Consider the following 22946-nt stretch of genomic DNA (forward strand, 5'->3'; position numbering starts at 1 on the left):
GATGTCATCACACTACGTCGAGCACAGTGAAAGAGTTGAGGGATAAAACTACAGGCACTGGGCATGAGTACACCAATATAGTGTCATTTCATTACCGTATCTATATTATTGTAAGTGTAGGTTTAGGGTTGGGAAAGGTGGATGCATTAATAAAACACATCTGTTAAGTAGCAAATATATTTATTGTTATTTTATTGTGAATTTTGCCTCAGCTCCTGTCACTGCTATAACCCTGCTAGCCACAACTCTTCTGCTCTGTTTTTAGTGTATTTCTGTGGCATAATTACAGCACCACACACTGGCCTGGCAGGTATACTACATCGTTTTGTTTTGAGCCTGTTTTGGTGATCTCGTGTGGACACAGATATTTCTTGAAACGAGGACAAAAAAAGATCGGGGAAAGCTCTGGCTTAGTCATTCTGTATTCTCCTTGTTTTTATCAGAGCATTGTTAGATTTTCGGTGTGTTCTCCCTCATGTTCCTGTTGTGTTCCTGCGTTGCCTGTTCCTGTGGATTCGTGTTCTTTACAGAGTTCCATCGTCAACGTCTTCACCTGTCTGGGCTGTCCTCAGCATCCCTGAGGCGTCCTTGCCATCTTCGCTCTGGACTCTGCTGCCTTCTGGTTTCTGTCGGCAATCTTCTGTCTAACAAAGACTGTTTTACTTGCAATTGAATTCTGCCTCGTCATATCATTACTGTGCGTTCACACCGCTGCAAACCTGCTTCTCCTCTATCTGGCTTGGGAACTAATGTGGTCAAAACCAAAGTTTACAGGCCTGCGTTCTCCGGATTTCTCTCAAGTGGAGCACTTCTACATTACAATTGGTTGCCGCCGAACCACGTCATAGCTCATTACCATGTCCAAGATGCGCCGCGCCGATCTCGCCAGAGCACTCGGCTGAGGTGTGTGTGTAATCTGGCAGGTGTCATGAAAACTAGGCACGAGTGGTATTCACCAATAATGCTTACAAACTCTTACAAATGCTGCTGCGCAAGATAATGTGTTTTGATTGTTTACTACATCCATCAATCAAACTTTTGTTGGCAAGGCATTGATTGGCATTATACAACGAAAACCATGGGCATTGACAGTTCGCGAGCCAGTAACGGGCTTCCTGTATATGATGTGTCATCAATAAGCCTGTGATTGAAGAAGAGAGACCTGGGAGGGTTAAACTTGAGAGGAAGAGTCCAAAGTAAAGGGGAGATCGGCAGAAAAATTACTAGAATATATATTTCATTTAAAATGGACATGATTGATTACTCTAACTCAAAACGCTCATGCTTTTTTCCCTATTTTTTCATTGTTTTGGATTAAAAAGTGGATTAAAAAGTGGGATACATTTTGAAGAGTGGACCCTTACGCTGACATGTATGCTGTTGTTTCTTTGATTCATCTGATCTGATCTGCATGATAGGAGATGAAAGAGGAGTAGGCCAACTGCATTTATTATGCTAATGTTTAAATACAGTACACCAATACAACAAACTTTAGAGCAAACTTTAGACACTTTATTTCCACTTTTCGAATGTGTTCGTCTTTATTTGACTATAAACACCTTTCCGATTGGATATGTTATGAGAGAAGTAACTACATAGAGTTCAGCAAAAGCCGGATTTGAACCGCAGCTCGAATCACGTCAAAACTTAGTGCAACGCACCTTACCCATACACTATCAGGATTGACAGAATCAAATGGTGTGTTCCCAGTCTTAAAGGGTCATGAAACCCCAAAACACTTTTTTGAGATGTAAACAGATATGTATAGGCTGCACATCATTGAAAACACTACGGGTACTCATTAAAGGTATTAATATGTGAAAATAGTTATTTTTGCATTTTTCAGAGCGATTTCTGTCTTCCGGTTTGAAAAGCTTAGTCGGAGCAACGTCACAAATGCTGACGTCGGCGCGGCCTTTTCGGCCCAAGTATGGGCTGCTGGGCACATGCTGACGTCGACCGCTCCGAGCGATTCTTGATATATATTCATGACATAAAGCTCATTCAGTCCAATACCTGCGCTCTAGTATGCATACAAGATAATTTAGTTAATATGCATGAGACAGTCACTTCTGTTAGGCTCGTCTTCCCTCATTATTGTAGAGATATGGTGGGGAAGTTTTGGAAGCAGCGTGCGGAAAAGTCACGGAGGAAAGCTAGGCGTTGTGCTGATACGAAGTAACGTAAAGGGCGCCGAGCGAGCTGTAACCGGCGCCGTCTGTGGAAGCATTTGCTACAAAGGCTCGGTAAAGTAAAATTCACCTGAGGAATCGCACGCCGAACCTGCAAGCGTTGACTATCTATGTCAGGAGTGCAAAATAACCCATCTGTAATCTGTAGGCTAATGAACAAAAGCCACGTCCTCTCCGTTTTATTTGTCGTCACAGCCATGCACTAAACCGCATGTGTTCGGGCTCTTAGTGAAACAGCGTGCTGCATATTTGGACAAATATAGATTTAGCTGCCGAGTGATAGACAGCGCGGATCGTCACGGCAACCCAGCACGCGTCGCTCTGCTTCAGATGCGCGGTCGAGACTAGCCTCAAACCCCTTCGCTTTTACCCCGATCTAGAATTACACATCTCTGTTGCATCGCATGTTGGGTGGTTCACGTTCTCTTATCACATCGGCGCGTTGTTCATCTTGCCAAACAGCGTGCATATTTGGACAAATATAGTTTTATCACGTTTGCAAAATATTTCGTCACGCAGAATAACATTTATTTTCATTTCTCACTGAATTATGCTGGTTTGAACTTTGAAGAGCTGAATGATTTGCGATCACTCCCCTTTTAACAAGCTTTTTCAAATCGAAGGTGTGAAAAAACACCGCTGCAGCAGGTGGGTTTCATGACCCTTTAAAGAATGAACCTGCGTTTGCAATTGAAAAGTCTTTACTTGCGGCCTGATGGATGGGCTCCCTCCCGCATCAACACGATTGTTTAAAAGTCATTTTTATCGAATTTTGCGTCGCTGCTGTTTCTCTATCACACAACTGCAAATTACCATAGACAGCAACAGAAATTACAGGCTAGGTAAACACACTTCATGAAGTCACAGGTGCGAGCTACATGAGACAGCCTATTGCCTAGCACAGCTGTCAATCAAACATCAAATAAAAAAATATACACATGCAAAAATAAAATAAAAAATAGACTGTAAAAAACTAATTTTATGTATTCCAGTATTTGAGATGTATTAATTATGTATTATTATTAATTATGAAATTATGTAATAATTTTGTAATTTTGTTAAAATAATTTAAAAAACTATATTTGTATAATAAACTGAGGGGGCCTGTCATCATAGTGGGCGGGCCTGTGCCCGTCAGGCCCGTCCGCTGGCTACGCCCCTGAAACACGCCCACTTCCGTAACAACCCCACCCAAAAAAATAAATAAAAATAAAACAACAAGATATAATAAATATACAGTATTTGTGAAAAATTAGTGGAAGTGTTCATTGGTCATATGATGAACTCCATCTGTTTAAATTATGCTTTAAGTGCTGAAACATCTTTTCGGCCCTCTGCATGTTTGATGGGCGTATTAGCATAACAAACTCTGACATTTTATGACTGAACTTGCTTTAAGCCAAAGTCTGTCAAGACCAATTATATACTGATATAATGGTTAAAACTGCATCAGCTTTTATTCATCTATTCACTTACCCAAAGTAATCTGAGTTGAAAGCACAGGTCTCTGTTTGCTGTAAACTTTACAAGTGTATTTTCCCTTATCTTCAGCTCTCAGATTGTCCAGACGGAGGGAGAAGTTTCCATGTTGAATCTGATCAGTAAAGAAATGAGCTCTATCATGATAATCCTGATGCTGGGACTCTGGTCGACTCTCACCATCTGGATACAGATGAACCAGAGCTTTAGTGTCTGTTCTTCTCCATTCCACCTTCAGATCCTCCATTGGTAAAGGTTTAACATGATAACAGCGCAGAATCACTGAAGACCCAGCAGGAACACGTCTGTCTTGAGAATATGTCACAGTCAACCCTGAAAATGAAAAGACAGTTTGTTTCTAATGTGAAGTATCTTGAGGGGGGATTTATTTTACATATTTAAAAATAAATAAAAATAAACTAACACACAGAGCTGGGTTTGGAGAGAAAACATTTTAGTCACTTCTTCTACAAGTCTTTAACGTCAGCAACACTGATTAGCAGAAGATAACAGATGCACTGTATGAAGCTTAAATCCTTGTTTCTGTCAGAATAAGTTCTTTTAATAATAATAATAATAATAATAAACTTTATTTTATAAAGCGCCTTTAAAGGCAACTTCTCAAAGCGCTGTACAAAAAACAAGCAATACACTAACTGCTTTCTATTCTATACAATACAGGGTTTCTTTTTCAATTCACTTTGGTACTATTTTCACAAGAAAGGTGAACATTTTCAAAACTCAGTGCTAATATCAGAACAGAATCATCAAAAGTGCACTTTTTTTCCCAAACATTCAATTGTATTAATACACAAAACCAGAAAGTATCCTGTTCACTAGACAAAATAAGTGTTTCATCTTTATAAATGTCTCATTCACAGTTACTGCCTTTCATAAAGCTCTTCGTATCAAACTTTTGATTTGCATCTCTTCTCGTTCAGTTTAATACATTTGTCTATTATTTAATCCAACTGATCTTAATGGTTTAAGTTTCAATAAACCATTAAACCCGAATAATTTCAATTCATTATTCGGTGTGTGTGTGTGTTTATTCATTTTCAAGTTCTTTCCCAAAAAGATAAATAAAATAAAATTCTTACTGACTGAAAACATTTAAATGGTAATATAATTTAAATATTTCCAGCTCGCTCCGTTATGCCTGTTTCACACATTCTCCATTTACAGTGTGTATGTCGTTATTTTTTTCTGTACCCATGTTAACCGGTTATGGGGCGTTCACACCAGACGCGAATGAAGCAAATAAATAAGCTTTTTATTTTAAATAAATACTGTTCTTTTGAACTTTCTGTTCATCAAAGAGTCCTAAAAAACTTTTTACACACAACTGTTTTAACATTTATAATAATCATAAATGTCTATTGAGCAGTAAATCCTCATATTAGAATGATTTCTGAAGGATCATGTGACACTGAAGACGTGAAGTAATGATGCTCAAAATTCAGCTTTGCATCACAGGAATAAATCACATTTTAAAATATATTCAAATAGAAAAAGTTATTTTATATTTTAATAATATTTCACAATATTACAGCTTTTTTGTATTTCTAATAACATACATGCAGCCATATATATGGCATGCAGGAAATTATTGTATTTATAATTTGAAGTTTGAGTAAATGGAATGACACTGAATATATGGAAAGAAACCGGGGCCGGATCTAATGCATGGGCAGGGGTGTAAATGTCTGCCTTGCCCACCCAATCAGAATTTAGGAACTGATACTGTTCATTTGTTTTTACGATGTGTGCATTGATTAAAACAATCTGAGGTGGGCTCTGTGTTGAAAGTTTTGATGAAGAGCTATAGAATACCCCAAATAACTGCGTCGGGCTGAAACTAACACAAAAAGCATGAGGCATAGTGTTGCGCACTGTCGTCTTCGCTCCTCTAAAAAAAGAGGAGAACAAGAGTGGCGATGAATCGCGTCACTCACTGTTATTCTCACCCTCTTATGGGGAGGGGAACAAGAGCGGCAAGCTCGACGCCAGTAGAGCTGGCTGTCCCAGTTTTTTTGTTGTTGTTTTTTATCTCAGGGACCAAAGCCATTGGGAACGAGTAGATTGAGGGGCAGCCCAAGAGTGACCCTAATCACGTCAGGAAAGCTCTTAACCACCTCAGCCTGCTTCTGAACTGGGGAACACTGCTGGGCACAATCATCAACAGTGTTGCCAAAAAAGCCTACCTTGTGGAGCATCAAGAATGTGTACTTTGTTTCAGACTTCTGCAAGGTTTAGCCAGGTGGGCGCTTCTTGACCACCAAAGTGGACTTCGTCTGGGTGAGGGCCAGTGCTGTGACTTTAAATACAGTCAGTCACTGTACGCAGCTCAACCCAAGCTCAGAACTACCCTCATCTGTTAAGAGTGCAGGGCCGAGGTGGCCTGCAAGTGGCAAAAAGTGTTGTTTTTTGGCCAGTTTTAATTTTAGTTTTAGTCTAGTCTTTGTGTCAAGCTTTTATTTTAGTTTTTATTAGTTTTAGTCATGTTCATACTCTTTTCAGTCTAGTCAAGTTTCAGTCGACAAAGTCTGAGCATTTTAGTCTTATTTTAGTCAGAATTATCCATGACTATTATGACTAGTCCATGACTAGTTGACGAAAATTGATGACATTTTAGTGTAGTTTCAGTCAATGAAAACTGTATTTTAGTCTCTTTTTAGTAATGGAATTCTATTTAACCCAATCAATATAGTATAAATACCTAATACTTCCACAAAACATTCTGTTTTCCACTTTTATGTAATGAAAGTTTTTCCAAATGTCGTTTCTTCTTTTTCTCCTTTAAGCCGTATTTGGACGGTAATTGTTTCTCATGTGGACGTCCGTTAAAATAAATGTGGATGCCAACTCAGTGATAAAAGTCGTGCATAAAGGATGTAATTTTATTCCACATGGAAATAAGAGGAAATAAGTTAATACTCATTTACATGAGGTAAACAAAATGCTGCTTGCTTATTTTAACACATTGCTGTGGTAATAACGGCCCATTTCAAAAGTTTACATGCTTTTCTTCTTTTTATTTTTTGAGCAGTGATGAAATGTATTGCTCTTGTAAATACATGCCAGCATTTCAACAATAAAACTCTAGATCTTTAAAATGCATCCAAATTACAGTGAAGTACAACTGTACGGTGCTCTGCAGGGGTCAAAAAGGATATAAACAGTTACATTTGAAGTGATATATTCTTGAAAACTCAGAGATGTGGATTCGGACGGCAATTAAATTACCACACATCCATGGTGTTTGTCTAAAAATAGTAGGTAATTTGGATGGGGATTTTTACGCAGGTGGTGGGAGAAAAACACTGACATTCTGGATTCAGACGGCAAAAAAAAAAAATCACAGACTAGCCCCTCAAAGATGAAAATATATTACGACCCCACGAGTAACAATAACCGTCCAAATAGGGCTAAAGACGAACCCCAACTGGCCGGCCATCTTTCCAACATCGGTCCCTTTCTCTTCCCCATCGGTCAGACTTAACTTTGTTTGTTGTTGTTTACTCTAACTCACTCACTGCAGTTGAATCTTCTAGTTCTAAATAATGCCGCGCCCGCGAGTGGGGCTTGAAGAGAGTGACGTCGCCTGCGTCTGCGCAGTGCGACCTGATGCAGCCCCTGAAGTGAGACAGAAATACTGCAAAATAATAACAATAACGCCACTAAACGAGACTCAATAACATTATAACATTTTGTCTCGTTTTGGTCAATGAAAATGAAGGGCTATTTTAGCATATTTTTTATTTTGTAAACCACATTTAATCTTGTTTTTATTCATCAACAATATTGCATTATACATTTAATTATAATCATCGTCACATGACCAGCATTTACGTTTCGTCTCATCTTGTTTTTGTCACGTGATAAAGGTTCGTTGACGACGATATTTCGTCATAATTTTTGTTTGACGAAAGCAACACTAGTGGCACTGCCACCCCACTATTGGAGGTAGTAGAAGGGAAAAAAGGGAGGTGTTCCATATTTTGGAACCAATCCAGGAAAAAGGCACAGGGACGGGCAAAGTATTGCATAACTCCTCAGCCACCTGGGAAAGCCTGTGCCCGGTTGCATAAAACACCTTAAGTTTTTCCCTTAAGTATGATACTTAAGGCGTGATTTCCCCTTATCTAAGGGAATGATTTAAGGGTGTTGCATATAATCCCTTAAACGGTTCTCTTAGGTAAGGGACGCCGCTAAGTGTTTCACGACTGCGACCCAGGTTTTACCGTTATAAAATTCTACTGTTGCCATAGACACGCTACGCTGGCGGGCTAGAGACTGAAGCTGAGATTCAACAAGAGGAATATTACACGGAGTGAGAGAACGTTATTGTCTTAAATCACATAAAAATGATCACTGCTGAGGATAAACGATTTGAAGATCACGACAAAATAAAATATGCTTGGTAACGTTATTTGTTTCACACGTTAGACCTTCTCAGCAAAAATCAGCTTCAACACCGGCAGAGCGCCAGCAGCACGCCAAATCATGCAGCAAAGTGAGGTTTTATTGCTTCTTTGTTAACAAATATTTTAGTCTATTGTTAATTTTACTTAGAACAGCCTCGATGTAATTTTTAGATTTTTTTCATTATTCCTTCAAAACACTTGTGAATTGCAGAAAGACGCAAATATCCTCTCCAGCCGCGACAAGAGAAGAAGTGCTAGAACTGCAAAGAGACGTCCTACAGAAGACAAAACTGCAATTAGAGATCGAAAAACTTAAAAAGGAGAAGGAAAATCAAGACCTTTACAACTTCATTCTTAATAACAAACTAATGCAGCTACAAAGTGAAGGAAAAATAAAATGCACATCAATTGACGAATATTTTTTTATGACAGATCTGACAGGTTTTGTATTTATTTATGATTTATTTATTTATATTTCATTTATTTATATTTATGACTATTGTCCATAGGCTACTAGCTAAACTAATTAAAGAATGCATTTACGATGGCATCTCTGACAACAAATCCAGCCCGTTGAAAATCTTGTTAATTTTCTTCATGAGCCTCTTCTGCTTCTGCTTCTTGAGCCTCTTCTTCGACATCATCTCCCTCTTCACAATACATCTTTGACATGTTAAAAAGAACAACGCTGGCGACAATAATTCTGCAGATGCGCAGCTCGTTGTGGAGACTGTGAAATCTGCGTTTGAGCTGTCCGATCGTCCTCTCAATTATAGACCGTGTGTGTGTCAACGCATTGTTGTATCTTTCATAAGATCAAACGATGACCATAAGTATCAACAAGTCAAAATACATTTTAATAGATTGATAAAATATTTAATTTCTAATTCTGCACACATGGTCACACTAGCTGCACATTAACAGAATGGTAATTTTTTCTGTTAACATACTGCTGATCTTCATGCGTGCGGGGAGCCTGCTGAATTCTGACATGTGTGCCATCGATTACAACACTTATTCGAGGAAACCCCGCTTTCCGAAAAAAAGAGGTTTGAATGGCATCCAGTTCAACACGCGATGGAAATGTCACAGTTTGGCTTAAATGACGGCAGAGAGTCCCTGCAACCCGGTGAATAACTCTACTAACTGACGATTTATGAACATGGAAAACATCTCCCACTACAGACTGGAAACTCCCAGTTGCAAAGAACCGAAGTGCTATAAGCAACTGTAACACAGAGGGTAGTGAGTGGTTGCGCTGGGTAACATGATCAAGATCGCCTTCCAGTTTGTTAGCGATCTCATATATCCCGCGGCGATCAAATCTATATTCGCGAAGCAGTTTTTCATCGCTAAGATGGTCCAGAGGATTCTCCCTATCGCGAAAAATTCACTTTGGCACATTTACATCTTCAACAGGATATATAACCTCAGCTATTTTTTTCTCATTAATGTTCGTCAACTCTTAAGGTAAACTTTTCTTAACCTTAAACTATACTTAGGAAAATGACAGTTAAGGGGCTTTATGCAACACTTAACGGTTTTTAAGGGATTACTTAAGTGAAAAATAGACATTTGAGGATAATTCTAAGGGTTTATGACGTTTCAGTTTAATAAACCCTTAAGTGATACTTAAGGGTTATTTTATGCAACACCCTTAAGTTTAAGGGAAACCTAAGGGCGATCTTAAGGGAAATTTTCACTTAAGGTGTTTTATGCAACCGGGCACTGGCCTTCAACTCTGAATCTGATTCAGCATGAGCACACACTATTGCAATGGGAATCTCAGCATTATCTTCATTTCCAGCTCATAACAGCCATCTCTCCGATGCAGCAATTCACATCTGTCCTCTGCCTGAGCCCCAAATGAAACGCTAGGTCCCCTATGAGAAGGACAAGCAATTCTATCTGTAAGCTACCAGGCATGTGAAACGTTGAGCGTAAGACAGTGAGACAGTCTCTTGCAATCAATATCCCACTTCGAGTAATGTGTAGATTGTACTGTTGAAACTGATATGACATAACCAAAGCCATAGTTTACGCCAGAGTACTGTTATTGTTATACTGTTATACTGACAGAGTACACTGTTATTGACAAGGATTTATCATTCTGATGGCACTATCTTAATCGACATAAATAATTTTGAGCAAAATACAGGCTTTTGTAGTAATCCATTGTGTGATTTTTGTATTTATTTTTTTACAAATGGTATTGAGAAATTTTAAGTATGATTAGAGAAATGCTCCAAAGCTAAATAAAAATGTAATTGTGACATTCAGTCTTAGTTTCAGTTTTATTTCCTTTAATTTGTTTTCCTGTGTTGTTTCCTTTGTTCTAGTTAGTTTGTTTCCATAGTTACTCATTGGTTATTTGATTTCATTCACTGTCTCTTGTTTAGTTCTTTGTTTGCTTATAGCTGCTTTTCCATCATCAGGCTGAATGGTTCTCATTCTGTGTCGATCCAGGCCAGCTGGTACGGTTCTGGTTTTATTTTCCACTGTGGGGTTGATAACAGCCACTCTTTGGAATGTAATACAAAAGATTTTGTTGTCGCCTTGGTAAAACAATGGTTCACTAACGATATGAGATGTACATAAAGGCTGATGGAGGATGCTCAGATATTTATTTTAATGTTATTATTTATGGCTCAAATAAAGCGCTTAGCTACAGAGAAACTGGTAGCCAGGCAACAGGCAAGTGACCAATCCTGAGTGGCGACGTCACTTCACGGATTCTACCAGGACGATTCAGCACAGTTGTCGAATTCCAGGACGAGAATGGTTTCTTATTGTGCCACTCTCAAGTGGAAACACAACTGGAACCGTTCTAAGAACCGTTCAGCCCGAGTGTGGAAAAGCAGCTTATGTATACAGTGTGCTTTTAGTTCCCTCAGTTCTTTGTTCAAGTATTGTCTTTACGTTGCTGTGAAGTTGTTGTGTTCTGTCTTCTCTAATTAGCCCAGTCCAGTTGTTTTCTTTGTCATTTTGTTAATTAAGGTTAAAGCTGCATATATAAATCCACTCCTCCATATCTCTCTTTGCCTGACCTGCCATGAAATTAATAGCAGTGAATGGCATTTAATTCATTGTAAATCCCCCCCCCCAATATTTCAACATGAAAATCACAGTAGATCAAATGAAAAATATGTAGAATTAATTTATTTTGTAACAATAATTTTGTTCCTAATTAAATATGACTGTCAGAATAAATCAGACAAAAATAATCCCCCTCCATTGAACCGATTGGTAACGCCCAACCAGCGAGTCGAACTTTCACCAAAACAACGCAAGTGGCGTTTGAATGGGAGAGACACTGGTAACGTTAGCGGCAAAAATGAAGAGAAGCACAGCGGACTTAGTTGCTGGTCAGAGAGGGATGCAAAAAAATTAAGCGTGTAGCCTACTGAGAATGAGGTATGAGAATATTGTGTAATATCTAAGTACACATGACATCATATGTTTCGCTAGCTCATCTATTTCAATGTATTTAGCTATAACTATCAGTAAAAGTTACCAAAACAGCTGACTGTTTTTCTAGTTCATTTTTCAATAGTGTCTGTAATTATCACTGACAAAAGTATTCACATCGGTGTTTGTTTTCTTCCTAAATCAATCTGACTTTTGAACGAATTGGATGAATGAACGATTTTAGTGGCTCACTCATTTAAACAGTGAATCGCTGCCCCCTACTGGCGGTTTCAATACTTAGCCTAATTTCTTTCTTTTTATAATCTCTACTATGTTAGAATTTTATGAGTGCTTATACACAATTTTCATATGATTACGAGGTCTATAATCTCTTAACATGTTTTTATAACAGATTCGAGGTAAATATATCAGCAGGGTAGTAAAGTCAGCAGAGGGAGAGGAGCAGGTGATCGGTCCATAGGTGGAGGGTGGAGCTTTAGACCAAAACACAACATGCCTACAACAACAACAACTTTTAAATGACAATATCCTGTCCGGACTACTGTTGCCAGTGTTGTGGCAAAATGCAAATCTTGGTATAGCCATATGTTTACCTTCCCATGGTGTGAGATATGCAGTACTTGACATATACGTTTACTATGAGCTATACATGGGCTACGTGACATCCTGACTTAAACAACGGCCTGTATGGAAATGTACTGAGAGGGGAGGATGCTGCCAACAGTATAAGAGATTGTGATTTCTGTTATGACTTCAGTGTACGCTTGGTGTGGCCTTGTGGTTGCATCAACCGTGCCTCTTTCTTGCAAGAAACTTTTTTATTAAATAAACCTTTATAATTATAATTGGCTAATGTTTGTCTCTTATTCAGTGAAGCGACAGAGTTAATTATTCTGCCATTACATCAGTGATATAAGTATTTGAAATTAACATAATTTCTTAATGTCTAGTGACATATCAGGGCCATTTTATTATTAATTGAAATATATTTCTTGCATACAGTTCCTTTAATATTGGCAAATAATGGCACAACTTTACATGCACTACAGATTTTGGGTTTGCCAATGTTTGTGAGGTTTGTGCCATCAGTGTTTTGAACGAGTTTTAAGGCATTTAGTAGTAAGTAATAAATAGCACAATGTTACATTATTTGTTTGGATTTTATGATTGTGAATCAGAACTCCTCAGCACCTGTTCTGTTTAGACTATTCTTTCATTATTAACATTTGTCGCTTGTCTTTTCTACTTTCTCTTAATCTTCAAGTCCCAAATGGACTACAGCAAACAAGAAGATTTGTACCATAATGTGATATGCAGAAGATCAGGTAGCAGAGCAGAAGTGCAGATCCAGAAGCAGCAATAGAGAGAATCAACACCATTATGTGTAGAGCAGAGAAACCTGTGAAACACAGACATAAGTTACTGAACACAGGGATTATGGGGTCAATTTCTGTATTACCATAAAAAATAAACATTTTTTTTGTGAAAATATGTATTGTGTTTATCACACACACACACACACACACACACACACACACACACACACACAGTTCTGGTAGTGATAAAGTGTTTACGTTGTACCTGTCATTATACATATTTGTGTATTATATTTCCATATATTTATGATCAATATACACTAAAAGGTTTAACTAATATGATTTACTCGATTTTTCCACTCAAGACTTTTTAAAGCTGTGAAATCAATTACATATATTGTATGAATTAAAGTAAATCTGAATAACTCAATTATTTTATGAGAAATAACATTTTGTATATAAAATTATAAAACAACAACAGTAATTATGTAAAAAAAAAAATAGTAGATATATTTGAAATATTAGATTTAACAAAAGACCACTGAATAATTACATTTAAAAATGTATATTAAATTTAACTAAACAAATGCTGTGTGTACTAAATTTAAAAGTGAATTTAATTTATTAATTATCAAAATGTTGCATTTATTTTTTTACACTGAATTTACTCTTTACTCCAAGAGTACTTTACAATGAATATAATAAAACCAAACTACATAACTGTTGACACATTGTTTTAGTATGCATTTATTTGTCAATAAAACCCATTAGACCCATCTAATCAACCTTGCATATTGCCAAATGACAAAACTGACTTTACCTGAACTCTGCTTAGGTGGTTTCTCAAACTGTCAAATTCATCAAGAAACTACACACTTTAAAAATGTCATCCATTTTAATATTCAAGTAGATTTTTCTACAAGTAGAACTTGTAGAATATCCATGAGAGAAAAACATTTTTTAACAATTTTAACTGAAACGCTTACATTAGATGAGAAAATCTTCTTTTTTTACCAGAAAAAAAATATAATAAATCTCGATTTTTCATCTTTTGTTCAGTGTCCTCTTTGCCTTGCGATGTATTTTTCACCATGTGAGAACATGATGTGTGTGTGGCATTTATTTATATTTATTAAACTGCAAATACTTTGTGCATGTCTGAAATTTAACTGAATTAATGTTAAAAATAAATAAAACAAAGGTTAAGCCTCAGCAGGTAGACGATCGAGACACTTCAGCATATGGATTACAAATGTTAATGTGCATTCTGAAATCAGAAAAAAGATGTATGCTGTGTAATCCATGCCCATTTAACTTAATTCACCTTGTACTGTTGTGTTTATATATTTATGTAATTATCAGTGTTGCCACAGTTACTTTGAAAAAGTAATCTGATTACTGATTACTCCTTTAAAAAGTAACTTAGTTACTTTACAGATTACTTGATTTTAAAAGTAGCTAAGTTAGATAACAAGTTACTTTATTAGTTACATTTAGCAGTTGCCGACAACACCCCTGCCGCCTCAACATAGAAATGACAACCGTTTTTGGCAATGCTCATTTTATTGGAAGTACATTTTTAACAGTAGCCTAACATGAACAATGTATCTCCTGACTAGAGCCCTGCGTTTATGCCTGAGCCCGACAGCCCTTACTTTTTTACGCACCTTTTTTTAGGCTTCTCCTTCGTTTTATATTTATTTTAATAATTAAAATGTACAATGAGATGTGCTGCGCTGGTGGAAACAACATGAGACCATGATAGCTTACGCGACAAGACATGACATTTTAAGACATGGCTCGCGCAGGATTATAGAGTCCGTTTCTCTAGCACAGCTGCTAGAGTTATGGCCTTTTTACAACTGGTTCCTTTATTCGTTTTCTCTGACCAGGTATCTCTCTGATGAAATGACCAGGAGTAAGCCTTAAATGCCTTCCGAGAGCCTTTCGAGATGTAGCCTATTTAATTCTGATCACTCAAACAAACAAATTCAGAAGGTGGTCTGAAAGCATTTCAGACGAAACCCGACAAATGTAAATCTATCTGGTTGTTTAAACCACGTGTAAATTTTACTCCTGGCAAATGATTGAAAAACAAACGTATGAGAGCGTGTTATGGGCTATATGTTGTAGTCAGATAGATATCATGGTGCTACTGCAAACATATCACTGCAAATGAGTAAAGCAAGCCCACGCAAATGGCCGTAAATGAAACTTAAAATAAGTCACAAAAATAAGTCAAACAAAACACAATAATCTTCACAAAAAAAAATTATAAGACTAAATTGTCTTACCAGTGCTTAGGTCGCTCTCTCTCATATTGCGATCTTTGAATTTGAAATGAGCTGCTGAATAAAATGCATCTTGAATCTTTTGCTTTGATGTGATCTCCGGAGAAGATTTTAAGGCACCTTTAAATGAGCATATGCCGCGGGAACTGAAGATCGGATAATATTCATTTTGTGTAAGGTAGTCTATAAGAGAACCTGTTTTTTTTTTTTTTTTATGTTTAGATTGTTAAGCCCGTTTTGTTTTTTTGAGTTATACCAAACTTTTTCAATACAAAATCAACAACTAAACATTAATGTTAACTGTTAAAAAGAGCTTTTGTAGACGTCTGACAGAAAAAAAGTCAACCTGGTCAGTAATAAGTGAAGCTGGTAATGCTGTTGTTTAATCCTCCTCTGCTGAGATCTTCAAAAAATTTAAAGTCTTCTTTTATCTTCAGTTGATTTTATATAAGGCTGTGGCTGAAGTCAGTTGTAGTTCTTGTTTTTTCTCTTTACTTCAGTGATCCTTCTTGTTGGCAGCAGGTGTTCATCACTAATGCTTAATCATCACTTAATTAATCACAATTATCTCATTAATTTTAACACTCTGTAGAGTGGGACCATATGTGCTCTGAGCAGAGTTGATTCAACACTGGGGAGTTTGCTGTAAGGCGAACCAAATGACTTCTCCCAACTTTCTACAGCCTAATACTATTGCATGAGTCGAGACTAATCACACAATTACTCTTTACATTGTATTTAAATCAGTGCATCAGTTTACGCTATGCATTAAAAGTATCGTTGTCTCGTGTCACTTAGTTTGCAGAAAGAGCACATGCTCTTTCTCTCTAAAACGGCCATACCCATAGAGAGTAATTTCGCATATTTGCATCTACTGTACTTAACAGATTATAGTTGTACAATAAAAGTTTATATGTTATTTGTATATGTTCTGTCAAAATAATGGGACACTTTTTGAATAATCTGATGATGTTTTTTAAAACTCAGAAGGCTAAAGTGAATATTTTTGTGAGGCAACCATCTCTTCCAAATAAAAAAAAGTAATCAAGACAATATACATTTTAAAATCCCAGGCTAAAAATGGGCCCCACTCCAGCCCTGGTCATGTGCTGCATTCCAGTTTGTTTTGATTATGCCCTTCACTTGCTAAATTTCCTCTGTCTCGTTCACTCGGATGTGCGTCATTGCTTACGTTGCATGAGTGCCCACTACTGGCGGAACCTTTGCAATGGGCTTGATTTATTAGTTATTTTTTTCCTTTATGAAATTGTTTGATGCTATATTGCTATATGCATTCTAAATGGTATATAGATTCGTTTGGGTTGTTTTAAATGTTTTAAAAAAATAATTAAAATATCAGAGCTATTTGTGGTGTGGTAAATTAAACGCGATATGTTATGACGTAACAATCATGTTGCATTGTGGTATATATGAAGTAGACTCGCTCCCTCAGTCAAAATCGAGAGTGAGGGTCTGTTCATATAAACTTCCCTCATCCACTTCATGAAGTGGAACGCCATTTTGAAGGGAGGGCAAGGCAGGGATTCCCCTGAAGGGAATTGCTTAGGGCAGTTCGCAAGTGCATGTTTAAAAGTGGAACGCATCATTGGTTATTCATTGTTTGATTGATTTTTCACACCTCTCCCATTAGTTCATGGGTAAATAATGCCCTCTGTTTTAGTTCCTCATTGTCTGGTGGTGCTTGTGTTTGACACGCTGTAACGCTGCCTCTCTCGTGTTGAATTATCGTTATGATGGATTACGCTCTCTGGTTTTTGTTTAATAAAGTTCATGCTGCAAATTACATTTAGTAAATGATGATATTTAATTAATAGCAATTAATATATGATCAGATATTCTAATCAGATATATTAATCAGATAGACTCTATGTTAGTTGCTGATTCATTAATGAACGGCTTAGACCAGGCATGTCCAATCCTGCTCCTGGAGTGTCCTGCAGAGTTTAGCTCCAACCCCATTAAAACAGCTAAAACAGTTAATCACAGTCTTACTAGGCATACTAGAAACTTCCAGCAGGTGTGTTGAGGCAAGCTGGAGCTAAACTCTGCAGGACAGTGGCCCTCCAGGACCGACTTTGGACAGCCCTGGCTTAGACCTTCATAAATCATACATTAACTCAAGATTATCTGTGCATAAGTTAAACATGAATTAATGCATATTAGTGTATGTGTATTGTAAAGTGTTACCTCAATCACTTTGCTGTAAAACGTGGATTCTTAATTTACTTTACGTACAACTGAACGTAAACAAATAACTTAATTAAACGTGTATTAGTTAAAGCTCCAACAATGGAATAATTTTCATATTTCTGACTCACCCAGTTGCTCCAGAACTACAGTTGCATTGGCTGAAAGTCCTCCAGCAAACACTTGACACATGTAAACTCCTTTATCCTCAGTTCTGACACTCTTCAGTCTGAGAGAGAAGTTTCCTTTGGGGATTTCATCAGTGAAGAACTCAACTCTGTCTCTGTATCGCTCATGTGCTGCCTCTGGTAAAGTCTTGTTGTTTTGGTAGAGCAGAACCAGAATAACTTCATCTTCATCTGTTTTCTCCCATGAAAGCTCTTCAATGTGTTCAGGTGTGATGTGAGAGTCTACAGAGCAGTTCAGAGTGACGTCCTCACCCACAGACGCAGATATGGAGCGACTCGATCCTAATACTAGCAGACGCTCTGAAAGAACAAACAGTGTTAATATCACAACATGAAGTGTAAATTCAGTAATGACCAGTTTCTGTAACATCATATAAAAAAAAAAATGAAAGAAAGAACTTGTGTGATCCACACTTACCAATATCTTTTATTTGAACCTCAGTCTCTCCAGAATCCTGCTCACTGTAAACTTTACATGTGTATTTTCCCTCATCTTCAGCTCTCAGATTGTCCAGACGGAGGGAGAAGTTTCCATGTTGAATCTGATCAGTAAAGAAATGAGCTCTATCATGATAATCCTGATGCTGGGACTCTGGTCGACTCTCACCATCCAGAAACAAATGAACTACAGTCTCTGATTCGGTCTCTGAGTCTGTTCTTCTCCATTCCACCTCCAGACCCTCCATTGGTAAAGGTTTATCAACATAACAGGACAAAACCACTGAAGATCCCAGAGGAGCAACCAGAGGACCAGAGGGACCGCGCACAGTGAACCCTAAAAACAAATAAAAGAAAAAAAACTTGTGTAGTTTCCCGTAGATTAAATTGATACATTGATTGATAATTATCATCTTCATTGACATGAACAAGCATATCTGTCAGCTCATCTTCAAATCTAAAAAAGTCAAAATTATTCCTTTTAAAAACTGTTCATATGTCAAACAAGGCACTTTCACTTTCTTTGTTTAAAAAATGTTGCATGGCTGGTCAAATCAGGTCACCAGGAAATGTAACATGAGAAACAAGACACCACAGCTCCTCATAAACATACTTTTTATCAAATCAAATCTCACTAAACATATTGCCCAGCTCCAAACTGATAAAAAATGTGGACAATTAGGCATTAAGATTTTTATAAACATTAGCGTCATCCAATTCTGTAAAGCTGCTATAAAACATGTGCATTGTGAAAAGTGCTATATAACTAAAATTTACTTAAATACAGAAAACGGTAACATCTGAAACAGATTAAAGTGGAAGATGTTCAGATCATTTTCTGTGAAGCCACATATGTGCTGTTTTAGAGAATGATGATCACAAAATACAACTTATGTTTTGTATGACAAATTCAGCTTTTAAAGTTAAAGTTTTTTTCAACTATTTAATATGAAAAAAGTTGAGATCAAGTTTGTAAAACTATTGACCCTAAAGCTTAGAACATACTCTGCAAAATTTCGTTCTGGCCAGTACAATCCATACTTCACGAGAAAAGCAGGTGCCGATCATCTGCGTTTCTCTGCTTTAACCACGCCCACTTTAAATGTATGACCAATCACACAATAGTTCTTCAGACACCCGCAAGAAAAAAGTTCTGCTCAGGCGATGTGTCGAGAACAAGCTGCAAGAACTCCCAAACCAGGGCTGGAGAACAACATGATGTCATTTTGTTCTCGTAGCCCTGGGAGCGAGAACTTTTTTCTCTGTTCTTGCAGAGTATGTTGCATCCTTATGTTGAGAAAACTCAAAAATATGAGTTTTTTGTGAAAAACTTTTTTTTTTTTTTTTACAGTGAACTATAACTTTTATAATGGATTTGAAGGAGGTTTGAGTCACAGAGATCACAGTTGTTAGCTGGTACAATATGACAAAAAACACCAAAGACCTATGAATAAGAAATGCAGGAAAGATAAAACTAATGATCAGAAACTAAATAAAATACATTATAAAAACAGCTGTGGACGGAAATCACCGTCTCCCAAGAAAATCAACCAACAAAACTGATGAAAGCTCAACTGCTAAAACTTGATATTTTCTGCTTCAAATCATGCATTTAAAATAAAATTTATGAAAAGTTTAAAAAAAAAAAAATTCTAGCATTCAAGCAGAAGCCTTTAGACCCCAAAGGTCTTTAAGACCATGAGCAAGATAAATTCAGCCCAAACCATGGACACTAGTAGTGTAAGTCTGCATAGATTTAAATGGGACATGATTACTAATGTGCCTTGTCTTCAGAATCATCTTAAAACAGAAAATCAATGTACATACCATCAGATATAACTGCAACTGCAGCCACAAATATAAACGTAAGCAGATCCATGATCAGTTGAAATAAGTATCATCTCTCTCGACCGTCAGAGTTAGAGACTGAGAAAGACTTCTGTTGAACAGCAGCTAATCCTGATTAACCAGTTCTGATTAAATGGAAAAACGTCACTATGAAAAAATGAAAACATCTGCAATGGGTGTAATCAGAAACTGTACACTATTAACAGATCAAGAAATGAACATGAGTTGGGGTGTCCAATCCTGCTCCTGGAGGGCCGATGTCCAGCAGAAATTAGCTCAAACTTGCCCTAACACGATTTTATTCAGCCTGAAGACTGTGATTAGCAGGTTCAGGTTTAAAAAGTTGTCAAAGTGGGAACTTGGCATTAAATAACCCATGATAGGCTTGTAAACAGTAAAACAATGAAACGCTTCACAAAAAATATTCATTTATAAAGCAAAAGTTAAAGAGGTAAGATACAATCAAACCATTGCTTTAGAAATTGAAAAATAATAATAAACTTCAATACAATGTAAATAATAATATTTGAATTGAATTATTGTTTGAATGTAATGCATGTACACTTATGAAATATACATACAGTCTTGTTCAAAATAATAGCCGTACAATGTGACTAACCAGAATAATCAAGGTTTTTCGTATTTTTTTTATTGCTACGTGGCAAACAAGTTACCAGTAGGTTCAGTAGATTCTCAGAAAACAAATGAGACCCAGCATTCATGATATGCACGCTCTTAAGGCTGTGCAATTGGGCAATTAGTTAAATTAGTTGAAAGGGGTGTGTTAAAAAAAATTGCAGTGTGGCATTTAATCACTGAGGTCATCAATTTTGTGAAGAAACAGGTGTGAATCAGGTGGCCCCTATTTAAGAATGAAGCCAACACTTGTTGAACATGCATTTGAAAGCTGAGGAAAATGGGTCGTTCAAAACATTGTTCAGAAGAACAGCGTACTTTGATTAAAAAGTTGATTAGAGAGGGGAAAACCTATAAAGAGGTGCAAAAAATGATAGGCTGCTCAGCTAAAATGATCTCAAATGCCTTAAAATGGAGAGCAAAACCAGAGAGACGTGGAAGAAAACGGAAGACAACCATCAAAATGGAGAGAAGAATAACCAGAATGGCAAAGGCTCAGCCAATGATCACCTCCAGGATGATCAAAGACAGTCTGGAGTTACCTGTAAGTACTGTGACAGTTAGAAGACGTCTGTGTGAAGCTAATCTATTTTCAAGAATCCCCCGCAAAGTCCCTCTGTTAAAAAAAAGGCATGTGCAGAAGAGGTTACAATTTGCCAAAGAACACATCAACTGGCCTAAAGAGAAATGGAGGAACATTTTGTGGACTGATGAGAGTAAAATTGTTCTTTTTGGGTCCAAGGGCCACAGGCAGTTTGTGAGACGACCCCCAAACTCTGAATTCAAGCCACAGTACACAGTGAAGACAGTGAAGCATGGAGGTGCAAGCATCATGATATGGGCATGTTTCTCCTACTATGGTGTTGGGCCTATTTATCGCATACCAGGGATCATGGATCAGTTTGCATATGTTAAAATACTTGAAGAGGTCATGTTGCCCTATGCTGAAGAGGACATGCCCTTGAAACGGTTGTTTCAACAAGACAATGACCCAAAACACACTAGTAAACGGGCAAAGTCTTGGTTCCAAACCAACAAAATTAATGTTATGGAGTGGCCAGCCCAATCTCCAGACCTTAATCCAATTGAGAACTTGTGGGGTGATATCAAAAATGCTGTTTCTGAAGCAAAACCAAGAAATGTGAATGAATTGTGGAATGTTGTTAAAGAATCATGGAGTGGAATAACAGCTGAGAGGTGCCACAAGTTGGTCGACTCCATGCCACACAGATGTCAAGCAGTTTTAAAAAACTGTGGTCATACGACTAAATATTAGTTTAGTGATTCACAGGATTGCTAAATCCCAGAAAAAAAAATGTTTGTACAAAATAGTTTTGAGTTTGTAGTCAAAGGTAGACACTGCTATTTTTTTGAACACACCCCTTTCAACTAATTGCCCAATTGCACAGCCTTAAGAGCGTGCATATCATGAATGCTGGGTCTTGTTTGAATGCTGGGTCACTTCACTCAATCTAGTACAGACACAAAGTCTGCGTATGGACCAGATTAATCAGAAGGCTAGATTTGTCTGCAGAGAATAAGAATGTCACAACAATAATAAACCACTCACAGGGCTCTACATAACGCCCATTTTGGGCGCATTTACGCCTAAAAATTACAGCGTGCGACTGTGAAAAAATATTTAGGCGCACCGGTGCGAGTGAGCAGCTCGATTCTCATGAATGGATGTGTAATACATTCGGAATGAAAACTACAACTCCCAAAGTGCATAAACACCGAGAAACTGACAGGCTACGTTTCCTACTGCAATCAACTGCTTTTCATGCCTTCAGCCAGCAGAATAAGTGCAAAAAAGTGTGCGACGGACTACACTTCGAGATTGTTTACAAAGTGAAACGTGTGACGACGCAGCCATGCGCACTTTACCAGACACCTCACGCTGATGATTTACAGCCAAATCAAAATGAACTGGAAATACCACATTTGGATTATCATAAACAAGCTCAGAAATTAGCGGATGCTTGGGGCATAAATGCCATCAAAAAATAATTTATTAACAATAACTTTTAAAAAGCCCTTGAGTTTAATCTTTATCACACAGGCTATTTCGAAAAATACAAAATGTATACAATGAGCAAGTATATCATGAAGATTTTTCCCAAACCGTGTTTTTGTCTTATCCTGAATGAATCACGTTGGTACTACACATAAAATAAGTGTTTATATTCCAACTGCGGATTAGCACAGTATCTGCGTGACTCGCCATAGACACACACAGAGAGAAGTAGATCCGGCTGTAATGTTCTTCCGCGGTTCTGTTTATGAAGCACCAGAGCGCCAAAAGTTGCTATTGCATGGACTTTTTATTTAAAATATTAAACTTAGTTTAATTTGTACTCATTTCTAAATTCAAAAACGTATATGTAAAACATAAAACATTTACCCGCTGCATTAAATGCTTTAGGTGTTTGGTTGTTTGTGTACTGTGTGTATTTCTGCTGTACTCTCAGAAGTTAATGAGAATATTATGTCA

The 22946-nt window shown here is 37.3% G+C and overlaps 1 protein-coding gene across 1 annotated transcript in view; it reads right to left on the reverse strand.

Moving 5' to 3' along the window:
* The window catches only part of LOC137048655 (polymeric immunoglobulin receptor-like), a gene marked incomplete at its 3' end in the record, with an annotated part of 145601 nt that extends 125690 nt beyond the window's left edge, over positions 1–19911 (reverse strand). Inside the window, exons 1-3 of the mRNA XM_067426857.1 lie at positions 19796–19911; positions 17949–18305; positions 17474–17830 (exon numbers count right to left, since the gene is read on the reverse strand). Coding sequence (XP_067282958.1) covers positions 17474–17830; positions 17949–18305; positions 19796–19847 — 766 coding nt within the window. The remainder of the gene's footprint in view (positions 1–17473; positions 17831–17948; positions 18306–19795) is intronic.
* Positions 19912–22946: the final 3035 nt, after the last annotated feature.

The sequence above is a fragment of the Pseudorasbora parva genome, chromosome 2 (genome assembly GCF_024679245.1).
Source record: "Pseudorasbora parva isolate DD20220531a chromosome 2, ASM2467924v1, whole genome shotgun sequence".
NCBI lineage: Eukaryota > Metazoa > Chordata > Actinopteri > Cypriniformes > Gobionidae > Pseudorasbora > Pseudorasbora parva.